Source organism: Myxocyprinus asiaticus, chromosome 12, assembly GCF_019703515.2.
Source record: "Myxocyprinus asiaticus isolate MX2 ecotype Aquarium Trade chromosome 12, UBuf_Myxa_2, whole genome shotgun sequence".
NCBI classification, from domain to species: Eukaryota; Metazoa; Chordata; class Actinopteri; order Cypriniformes; family Catostomidae; genus Myxocyprinus; species Myxocyprinus asiaticus.
Window position 1 is genome coordinate 36,872,283 of NC_059355.1, and position 12,089 is coordinate 36,884,371.

Consider the following 12,089-nt stretch of genomic DNA (forward strand, 5'->3'; position numbering starts at 1 on the left):
CTTTCATCGCATCAAGCTCCCTTGTGCGCGTTCTATTCAGAAGTGATGATCCCTAAGTCCTATTCCTGTCAAAGATAGTTACCCTCCACTGTGAGAGCTTCAGAGGGCAGAAAGGTGATAACGGTCATTCAGAACTCACTTTTTAAGTGATTCTTTTTGGCAATTCTGTTTTGAACGACCCTACAGCATGGATTGTGCTCCCTTTAAAGTGCCCTGTGAAGGCATCTTCGGTGCGGGTTAGACCACAGCCAAGTTCGCTAATCAGACATAGTGGTAGGGTGCATTCTCGTTCTAAAAAGCATTTGATTGGACGTTTCTCAGCCTCTATGTGACGTCATGATGTTGTCTGGGTCTGTTTAGCAGGAAGAGAGAGACTGCAGATTTTAAAAGCTTATATCTTCTAAAAACACATTTTGTAAATATTTAGAAGTACACTAGCATATAGATTACCTAAAAGATTTTAGATATGGAATAAAAGCAACAAAACTTTAATTTTGATTTCACTGGGTCTTTAAAGCAAATATTTTGTCAACATTTACTGTTTAAAACCCATTTGACCTTCTTTCACTGTATGCTTTTATTGTATGGAAAAAAATAGTGTGAATCTTCATAATATCTCGACAGAAGAAACAAAATCATATGGCTTTGGAATGACACATCAGTGAGTAAATTATGAAAGGATTCTGATTTTATGGTTGAACTATTCCTATAAAGTTAGAAAGGAACACAGACAATACAGGCCACTGTGACAGAAGGTTTTAGCTAAGTAGTTTAAAAGAAAGGGGAATAAACAGACAGTGATAGAAGGATGGATGGAGGATATGACTCACCCTCCTCATCCCCACGGGTTATAGAGCGCTCAGGGGACGTGGAGGAGTGACTTCGGTAAGGCTGCACTGGTACAGAGATCTGAACTTCTTCAACACCTGAGAACACGCCCACAACAAATCACACAAACGCAAGATAGCAAAACCCATCAGTAAACACAAACACTCACACCCTCAATGAGAGACGCACTCACTCAGGCAACCATGCGTGAGAACAACAAATTAGGATGCACAAACTCCAGATGTTCAGCCAGGTGGACACAAACCAGACATTCTCACAAACTTATTTAAAACAAAGGTTTATACAGACTAGAGAGACCACACAAGACAGTCACACACACACCTACTGTTAGTTTACTGTGTGCACATGAGTTTTAGGCTGATAAAATGATATGAAAATGTTTACTGCCTATATCATGGCTAAAGTAAAGTCACAACTTACCTCCGCAAGCTTAGAGGGGAGAGAGACAGAGATATTTGATTAAATGAGGAAAACAGTACAGTAGAAGGATTTAAAATATGGTGGTTCTCTAAAGAGTCAACATGAAAATATATTTAAAACCAATTTTACTTCCATAATGTGACATATTTCAGAATGAAACAGAAGATTCAACAAGAAAAAAAAAAAAAAAAAATATTTAGGACAGCACTTTATTTTATACTTTGAGAATTGATGGTTTTCAGTTTCAGGTGGTGATGGTTTCATAAATGTAAAATCCTAATTTATCTCCATCTGCAGCAAAGAGCTACTCACCACAATTCAGGTTTATCTCACTTCGAACATAAGCCCGAATCTCATCCTCCTTTAAAGAGTAAAGAGAGATGCAACCAGTCTTTGTGTCATTGTTAACAATTTTGAGGGCTCAAATTGAGGCTCAAATAGCCGCATAAAATATGCGTAATACATTGCAATACTGTAAATCATAAATCTCTATTTGTTCTGACCGTCATGCCTGGGTCTCCTCTGTCTCCTTTAGGTCCATCAGAGCCTATCTCACCCTGATACAAAGACGCAAACAGACATCTTTAGAGATGACAGTCTAGAGAGAAAATTCAGAGGTAGAGAGTGTGTACAGTCACCTGTTCTCCTCTCTCCCCAGGGATCCCTGGGATGCCACGTGGGCCCACCATGGCAGGCCCTGGAGGACCTCGTTCTCCCTACAATAAAAGATTCAACACCTTACATGTGATAACCTAACCATGACTCCAAACCTCCTTGTGCAGATGAATAGCAGTTTTATACATATACAATTATTCCTTTGCACATAAAAGTTAACATACAGTAAGTTTGATACCTTTTGTCCCTGCAGCCCCTCTGGACCTTTACCTCCTGCAGGTCCTTGAGGGCCAGTTAAACCAGGGGGTCCGTCCACACCTCTTGGACCAGGAAGGCCAGGGATACCAGGTGAGCCCTTAAGGAAGCAAGAGAAAGACGTTTTCAGGTGGATCATTTGATAAGCCTCGGCTTTCCTGAGATCAGCAGTGTTAAGTTCAGAACAGCAGGAGAGGTTAAGTACTGTATACTCACCCGTTCACCTTTCTCTCCCTGTGCTCCCTTAGGCCCTATAACTCCATCAAAGCCTCTGTCACCCTGGGCATCAACAGATCATCATTACACAGTTTGTTCAAAGCGTCTATGCACTTTTCTCACTCTATTCTCTGAAACTGCAAGGAATGCAGATTATGTAATCCTATGTTTCTGTAAAATGGTCCAGTAACATGATGAAAAAATATAACAATACCAGTCTTTCTACAGTATTATAGTACATCTCAGATGGTACCCGAGTGCCATCACCACAGGCAAGCCAGCTGTGACAAAAAAATGGCCTATTATAGAAAAAATTGTGGTAATATTCAAGAACAGTCTTGTAGGCTGTTCTATATATTGTATTGTTATTATTTCTACCTTTAACACACACCAATGTGGTAAAACACCAATGACAGTCACAGACAAATTACATTGTTAGGCTTTTCAATAGCCAAAACTGTAGACTGTTATAGGTTATGATAGCCTGATAAATGTATGAATGACCTATATTTTGAATTCACTGTTTATTTTTGTACTTTCCTAATTACAATTCAATTGTTCACCAAAATAATTACTTTAAAGGTGCATTCAGTATTTGTTTTACATTTCATCTAGGACTTAAAATGACCTATAGGCATAGAGGCAGCATCATTCAAAAGCAATAGTTTTTAGTTACCGATGCTATTGTAGAGACTCACTATTCACAGTCAGCCATAACTGATTCAATCCATGAATAAAAGTGTCCAATAACAGGGTGGTTACTGAGATTAAGCGAGTATTATTTGGCTGGTCATGTAATTTTAATTTGGCACCATCTATGAGGGGACCCTTTCCATGTAGATTAAAACAGCTTTTATTAAGTTACTGATATGACTGGAGTCTTCATCTCATGTGAGTGGTCATGATTTAATACATGTTTCAAAATTACAATTAATTCCTTTAGAATTAAAACTTTTTAAATGAGGAAAAAAAATTACTGAGTACACATTTAAAAACAATGTTTACCTAATTTTCAAATTTAACAGAGTGACCAGATGACCATGACATGACGAAAATTAACAAAATAAAACAAATTATCAATTACAAAATTAAATAAAGAATTAAATTAAGCCAAGATGCATGATACAATTACATTTAACTACAACTAAAACTATAGTCTATCTATGACATCACATGGCTTATTGGCAAGTGGGTGTGATTTTACTGACTGTATGAGGAGAGGATGTATATTATTTATTTATTTGTTTATTTTTAGCGCCATGTCAGCAACAAGGCTATCCACACGGTGAGAACAGATTAAGTATCAAAAACATACAAATTAAATAAGGAATTTTAGTTTTATGTTAGACAGAAACTCTAAGATATGTTTAGGTGATACATTTTTTTAAATGTCTGATAAGCTTGTTTCTGAGTAAAACCTTTGTCTAATAGTATTAAAAGCAGCGTAATCCAATAAAATGTGCTTAATAGTCAGTATAGTCTGACAGGAAAGACATGACGGAGGTTCTTCACCTTTTAATAAAAATCCATGTGTCAGTCTAGAATGACCTATTCGACACCTAGTATATACAATTTGATCATGCCTATTTTCAAAGTTAGAGAAAAGATTATTAGTTATACTGGGATTTATTTCATAAAGCTTATTGTTTTTACATTCGTCCCATTCTATCTGCCACTTGTTAGAGATATAAGAGTTTAGTAAGGGTTTTAGGTCCGTGGGTGGAATACTATACAGGGCTCGACAATAAGGACTGCCCGATGGCCCGGGGCCAGTGTGAGAAACATTCGGGCCAGTTGCTAGAACTGTCACTTGCCCGATCGGGCCAGTGCTGCATTTAGAAAATTAGTGCAAGCAACAAGCGAGAGAGCACAAAAATTACACGGAGCAAATGAAGTCTTCTAACCGAGGAGCGAGCGCGAACTATATATCTCGCAAAGACGCGCAAATGCATAATATACTGGGCGCACCAAGGCACAGTCGTGTGCACGCACTAGATGCACACTCTCCTAGCACTGTCCTCACTCTTTTCCAAGTGTCTTAGCAGCAGCTATTACCAATGTGTAGAAAATAGCAGGAAAAAAACCCACTTAATGAATTTTGCGCGGAATTTAACGTCTTGTGCAACATTTTAAGTATCCCCATACATTCCGTGTTCACAGTGCACGAAATCCCACATTTTTCATTTTTACATGTTGGTGAAAATTAATAATCCACACATTAGAACACAAGAAATCAACAGTTTCTATCTATAGGACTGAAAATCCATGTCTCTCCATGCATATGTCTCATCATCATCTCATGTTTAACATGCATGTGCTCTCGTAAAGGGACAAAGTGCTAGTTTTATTCCCACTGTAAACAAACAAACAAATTTTCTCATTAATTCGCCTTTAGAAATGAAGCGCCGAATGAGACATAATAAACTTTGTTAAACCCCAGTTATACATGTGTCTGAAAATCATGAGCTGCTCCATATTCAAAATGTAAGTATACATTTAATTAGGTAATGTTTCAAAATGTAAACATTAATTCGACATAATAAAAGTGTTTGATATGAAAAGCAGCAAGATCACTATGGCTATTATTATCAGAGATGTTCAGCTGCAGGGTGAAGGTGAATATTTGAAAGTCTACTTCATATCATCCTCATAAAACACCTGTTACATGTCTAATTTCTGGACCATACAGGTATTTATTTATTTTTTGTTCTTTGTATATTAGTCTGTGTTGGTCTTGTTTGGGTTGTCTGAATTCATGTTATATACACATTGTTAATTCACATATTAGGCCTAATATCTACCTACTGTATATTACACATCACAACCGATTTAGTAGCAAGTCTGTTCTCTCAGCCAATAATCAAATCTTTAACTCAGTGAATAATCTTTGATCCTTCTTGTGAAAACACTACACATGGGCAAAAGTTGCATGACAGCATGACTAAACGGGTGACCGAAAACCCATCATCTCCTCCACAGAACTCTTGGCTTAAAAGCACATGTGTAAATGGCAGGACGGCTGAGGTTAATGATGTATTTATGAATTTACATCTGTAAAGCACATATATGGGATTACATAAGGCATAAATCATATCTTGCAAATTATAAATATGATTACATTTTGGGGGATATTATATTTTTTATTTTTTTCTCCCCAATTTGGAATGCCCAATTCCCAATGTGCTCTAAGTCCTTGTGGTGGCGTAGTGACTCCCCTCAATCTTGGTGGCAGTAGACGAATCTCAGTTGCCTCCACGTCTGAGACTGTCAATCCACGCATCTTATCACGTGGCTTGTTGATCGTGTTATTGAGGAGACGTAGTGTGTGTGGAGGCCCATGCTGTTCTCCCCGGCATCCACGCACAACTCACCACACACCCAACCGAGAGCGAGAACCACACATTATAGCGACCACAAGGAAGTTACCCAATGTGACTCTCCCCTCCCTAGCAACTAGGCCAATTTGGTTGCTTAGGAGACCTGGCTGGTTTCACTCAGCATGCCCTGGATTCGAACTCGTGACTCCAGGTGTGGTAGTCAGCGTCTTCACTCATTGAGCTATCCAGGCCCCTGGGGGACATTGTATAAAAAAGCCATGATGGTAAAAACAGCTATTTGTCATTTTTGTGTTGGGGCCAGTGAAAATTTTGACAGGGCCAGTAAAAATCTGAAGCACTGGCCCAACCGGACCAGTAGAAAAAATTCTTAGCGTTGAGCCCTGTTACATTCTGTGATTTCTAGAGAAAGGGCTTTGTAGGGCTTTACTGGTTGTTTAGATCAGTGTTACTATCAGAAATAATTAATAATTATTTCTTTAGTTATTAATTAATATTTAAATTAATTAATTGAATCTAACTCATTAAAACCTCATATGGGGCTCCAGTAAATGTAGTGCGCTACATTTAGGAGCGGGTTTGGTTATTAGCAATAATCAATAATTATCAAATATAATTATTAATTATTAAAATCAATAGAAAATTGATGAGAATCAATGTTAGCTTTTTTAATCCTTTAAATCAACAATTATCAAAGAGAATCATTAATTGTTAACATCGATGAAACATAATTAAAATTAACACTAGCTTATTGATCATTCAAATTCAACAATCATCAAAGATAATTATTAATTATTAAAAATCAAGAGAATATTAATAAGTATTAACACTGACTTAACAAGGCTTGAATCCGAGCACTGACATCCCATCAGCATGACACAGGTGTATGCAAAACAAACCAAAACACTTCTCTTTGTAACATAACAAAGTTTATTTATGCAGTAATATCAATTAATAATTAATACAATGCAGTCAATAAACTTCCGACATACAACTACAAACTAAACAGTGATATGATTAGATATGGAAACTAAAATAATCCTATAACACATAAGGTGTGTGTGTGTGTGTGTGTGTGTGTGTGTGTGTGTGGTTAGTACGAGAGAGAGAGAGAATAAAGTGACAGCCCTAAAGCCGATTTCGTGATCGTGGGAGAGACAGCAGCTGTTAGTTTATCACTCAGAGACGCGGTGGACGGCTCGTAAGCAGTCCCGCGTTCTTTGATGGAAGAGAATTCTTTAATCTCTTCACTTCTGCAGGCAAACAGATGAAGATGCGGATTGCTCGGCGGTCTCCTTCGGATCCGTTAGAGTGTTCGGTTGAACACAGAGTAATCTCAACTCGTCCAGCGAGATGGAGATTGTATGGCCACAGTTTCAAGTCGGACGTTACTTCCTTGTGCCACGAGGTTGCACCTGAGAGTAGCGATGAGCTACGTCTATACTCGGTGAACAAAGCTGCTGGAAGCAAATCCCGGAAGCATTTCAGAGGTATTTCTACTCCTGATGATGTCATGGTTTGAGGGACGTTCTGTTGTGTGCCTCATCCAATAGGAGTTGGGAGTTCAATCCTTTAGTGAGCAAGGCTTCATGGGATTTGTAGTCTGTTTTGGACTCCCTTTGTTTTATTTTGGTGCGACTTTTATCAGTATAATTTATGACCTGGTATGTGGGGGCTTGAGTTAGGTTTTATGACTGTGTAAGGCCTGCCTTTGTCTTCTATCTGAATACATGAGGCCCAACAGCTTCTTTAGCTGTGATATCTGCTTTCTCATTGCCTAACAGTCCAAAATGACCTGGGATCCAGCAGAAAAAGATACTGAAGTTTTCTTTCTGTAAATTGTCTACTTTAGTTAAAATACTCAAAATAATGGGGTGATCAGTCTTTACAAATTCCAAAGCTTGAAGACAAGATTTTGAGTCTGTGAAGATTAAAAAATGTCATTCTTGTTCATTCTTAAAATTTTCCAAAGCTAAAAGCAGAGCATGAGCTTCAGCAGTAAAGATGGAACATTGACCAGGAATACGGATTCCATAGTGTTGATCTCCGATAACTGCTGCTGCCGAAACTTTATTATCTGCTTTTGATCCATCAGTGAAAACAGGTTTATGGAGAGGAAAAGCACATCTTATATCTAAAAATTGCTGGTGGTACTCATTAGGGTGTGTCTCTGTCTTTTTCTGCTGGGTCTTTGTCAAAATGATATTTGGCCTTTTCAGATCCCACGGTGGTATAGGACAAACATGAGCTTGGGTTAAGTTGTCCAAATTGATATCCAGGTTTTCTAGATAAGGTTTCATCCTCATTCCAAAAGGTCTGATATATCTGGGTCTGGCTTCATATAAGTAAGATCGTTCGGGGTGAAAAACTGTCTGGTATTGGATTGCTTTGGTTTGCCTCAAGTTTCACTGCATATTGTAGTGCCAACTTCAAACGTCTGTTCTGGAGTGAAGGTTCTCTGGATTCTGTGAAAAGACTCTGAACCGAAGAGGTTCTCTGGATTCTGTGAAAAGACTCTGAACCGGAGAGGTTCTGAATGCTCCTAAAGCCAGTCGTAGTCTTTGGGATGTAAGGTGTCCAGAATTTGAATGTAGGACTTTCTTGCTGAGCCATAAACAAAGCATGCATAGTCTAGCCGGGATCTGACTAGCACTCTGTAAAGTCGTAAAAGTACAGTGAAGTCAGCACCCCATTTTGATTTTGCCAGCACTTTTATAATATTCAATGTCTTGAAACACTTTTTCCTCAGGTTTCTCATGTGTGGAATAAAGGTGAGTTTATTATCGAACACAAGTCCTAAAAATATAAGTTCTCTGATGACTTTGATGGGTTCTCCATCCAAAAACGAGTCTGGGTCAGGATGCAGAGACCGTAAAAGGCAAAAGTGCATATTTAAATCCATTTATGATTGACCATTCATTTATCTTATTGATGCATAATTGTACTTGTTGTTCGATTACATTCATATTTTTTCCACTGTAACAAATACACAGATCATCAACATATAAACTGCAAAAAATATTGGGCATTATAACATATGCTATACTATTAATTTTGATACTGAAAAGTGTAACAGAGAGAATGCTTCCTTGAGGGACCCCTAGTTCTTGAATATGTGAATTTGACAGGGTAGTTCCTATCTGAACACGGAAATGCCTATTGGACAGGAAATTGGAAATAAAAATGGGTAATTTGCCTTGAAGACCGAATTCATATAGATCTTTAAGGATGCCATATCTCCAAGTGGTATCATAAGCCTTCTCCAGGTCGAAGAAAACGGCTACAGCATGTTCTTTTTTAATAAACCTGTCCCGTACAAATGATTCCAGTCTAATAAGGTGATCCAATGTGCTTTTTCCTTTTCTAAACCCACACTGGAATTTACTGATCTTGTGTTCAGACTCTAGTATGTACACTAGACGGTCATTGACCATTCTCTCCATTGTTTTACAGAGGCAGCTGGTCAGTGCTATTGGGCGATAATTGTTAGCATCAGAATGGTCCTTGCCTGGTTTCGGTATGGGTATAATTATTGCTTCTTGCCAGGATGAAGGAAAATTTCCTGTTCTCCAGATGGTATTAAAAATTTCCAGAAGGAGCAGTAGTACTGTATGGGGCAGATGCTTCAAAAACTCATAATACATTTTGTCTGGTCCAACTGCTGAATTATGAGCACGCTTTAAAGCTCTCGAAAGCTCCTCCACTGTGAAAGGTTGATTATATAGTTCCATATTGTTTGAGGAGAAATCAAGGGGTTTCTGTTCTTATTGTATTCTTATTGTATTGAAATTATGTCGACAGTTTAAGTGAGGAGTTCTTCTCAAAAGACTTTGCTAGTTTATTTGCTATTTCCTGTTTTGTAGTTAATAGGGTGCCTTGATGTTTAATATGTTGAACTTGTGGAACAACTCCCCTATTTTCCATCTTTCAAATCAAATCCCAGATCTTTTTGGATGGTATATCTGATGTAAGACTAGATACAAAATTTCTCCAGCTCTGTCTTTTTGTCTCATTTATGATTCTTCGTGATTGTGCCTGACATCTTTTTAGTTTTGTAAGATTCTCTGTTGTTGGATGTTTGTTGAAGAGTTTCTCTGCTTTTTTCTGGGATTTGATAGCCTTTTTGCAGTTGTCGTTGAACCATGGGTTAGACTTACAATGTGGCTTTGATGATGTCTTAGGAATAGTTTAATTTGCTATTTCAATTAAAGTGTCCATAAAGCTTTTTGCTGCGTCTTGGTTATTTTTAATCCTCATGTTAAATTTTTCATAGCATATGGTTTGAAACGTACCAGTTGGCTATGAGTTGCCATCTTGGGGTTCTTTGTTGTCTAGACTTGTAGAGGTGAGTATCAAAAGGGAAGTGGTCACTTTCACATAGGTCATCCCAGGTTTTCCACGAGAAGTTAAGCAATAACTCGGGTTTGCATATTGTCAAGTCAATGGCAGAATATGTTCCATAACCCTGGTGTACGTATTTCAGCCATCATTGAAGAGGCACAGAGTGTTTTTACTAATAAAGTCTTTAACTCTTTTGCCCTTCACATTAGTGTGGCTTCCTCCCCATAATGGACTATGACTGTTAAAGTCACGCATAATGATGTAAGGGGGTGGCACTGATCAGCCAATTTGTTCAAGTCTTGTAAGGTCACAGTAACATCAGGGGGTATATAAATTGAGCACAAAGTAATAGTTTTATGGAGAGTTATACATAAGGCCATTGCTTGTAAGTGGGTGTCTATTGTGATCTGACTGTGAATTATATCCTGTCTTAATAAGATGGCCACCCCGCCGGACAGACGATGTATATTTGGGCCAAATGCATTTAAACTTATAAACTGTTTCAGAGAAAAAGTGCTGTTTGGTGATAAGTGTGTCTCTTGGAGACAAACAGCAAGAGGATTAAGTAAAGCAGTTAGACGCTGAAGTTCTGCAAAATTTGCCTTAACTCCTCAACAGTTCCACTGAATAATGTGACTACCCATCAGGTGGGTAGAACGGGAATATGCCCTTTACTCCTACCCTTAGGGGAAGCACTACAGCTACAGGGGGCTAATATTCCCTCCATATCGATGTCCTTTGTGTGTTCAATCTTCTGAGATCTACTTTCCTGACTAGCCTTTGATTGATGTGCTCTTGTGCCATGCTGTGACTTCTTTCCTTTTGAAGAGAGAGAGTTCTCTATTATCAAGCTTTGATCTTCACTGGTTTGAGTCTGACTTTTTGAAGTTTGGGTTTCTTGCACATTCTTTTTTGAGGACGTTGAACTTTTGATAATTAGTTGTATGTTTGGCAGTAAACAGTATTCATTGCCAGTTGAGCTACAGAGGCGAAGGATTTTTCAAATTTGAAGTCATCCTCTCAACCTCTTTGCGTGCTTCCAGGTAGCTCATCTTTTTAAGGCATTTTACTTTTTGAAATTCTTTTTCTTTGATCCATATAGTACAATCTTTAGATAAGGCTTGATGGTCGCCTTTGCAATTAATACATTTTGATGGCTTTGAACAATTTGCATGTCCTTCTTCTCCACAATTACAGCAAATAGGCTTGTTCTTATAACCAGCAGAGCCATGACCAAACTTTTGGCAATTAAAACAAATTAAAGGGTTAGGAAAGAAGATATCAACAGGAACACTCAAATATCCTAGTTGGATTCTTTCTGGTGGTTGAGATTTGTTAAAAGTCATGATATACGTGTTAGTTTTTATTATTTGGTCTTCTTTTTTAATTGTGATTTTCTTCACATATGTTACTCCTTGCTGTGTTAGTTCTGAGGCTATTTCGACCTCATCCATATCCTGAAGTTCTCTTGTACGGATTACTCCTCTGCTGTTATTTAGATGTGGGTGATAAAAGACTTTCATAGGAACCCTAGCAAATATATTAGCACGCATTAGATTATCATCATGAGCTTTCTTTGCACATTCCACAAGGATTTGACCAGACCTCAACTTCTTCACATCTTTGACAGTCCCTGCTATACCTGAGATTTCTTTCTGTATTGCGAAAGGGGATAACATTGTAAGGGGCGCATCAGGTGATAAAGATTCAAGTACAATAAACCTCTGCCAGTTTACAGTTTTTTTGGGAGAACACACAACCATTCTCTGAATCATCATCCGAATTCTGATCCAACATACGTCATTTTGGGGTTTGTTAGCCATGTTAGTATTATTTGGTTTCATCATCTCTGCTCCCCACCCACCTCAGAGCCCAACAGGAGGATGCACAGAGCCACAGATCTCCTGCAGATATGCACCAGAGATACAGAGATGATATACTCGAGCAAGAAGAACCGAAAGTTCAACTTACTCGACTGACCCTAAGCCATCGCCTTCAGGATGAGTAAGATATGGCTGATTGAATTGCCAAAGACTATCCAGGGCACGTCACGACTAG

The 12,089-nt window shown here is 38.3% G+C and overlaps 1 protein-coding gene across 5 annotated transcripts in view; it reads right to left on the bottom strand.

Annotated features, from left to right (window-relative positions):
- The window catches only part of col7a1 (collagen, type VII, alpha 1), a 139,539-nt gene that overhangs the window by 5,716 nt on the left and 121,734 nt on the right, over window positions 1-12,089 (bottom strand). For 3 of the 5 annotated variants that reach the window (XM_051711310.1, XM_051711307.1, XM_051711309.1), the window contains exons 109-114: window positions 2,356-2,418; window positions 2,123-2,239; window positions 1,908-1,985; window positions 1,773-1,826; window positions 1,582-1,630; window positions 831-1,278 (exon numbers count right to left, since the gene is read on the bottom strand). In XM_051711310.1, coding sequence (XP_051567270.1) covers window positions 1,259-1,278; window positions 1,582-1,630; window positions 1,773-1,826; window positions 1,908-1,985; window positions 2,123-2,239; window positions 2,356-2,418 — 381 coding nt within the window. In that variant the 3' untranslated portion in view covers window positions 831-1,258. Of the gene's footprint in view, window positions 1-139; window positions 353-830; window positions 1,279-1,581; window positions 1,631-1,772; window positions 1,827-1,907; window positions 1,986-2,122; window positions 2,240-2,355; window positions 2,419-12,089 lie in introns of those variants that run through there. The other 2 variants (XM_051711308.1, XM_051711312.1) reach the window with 2 other exon arrangements.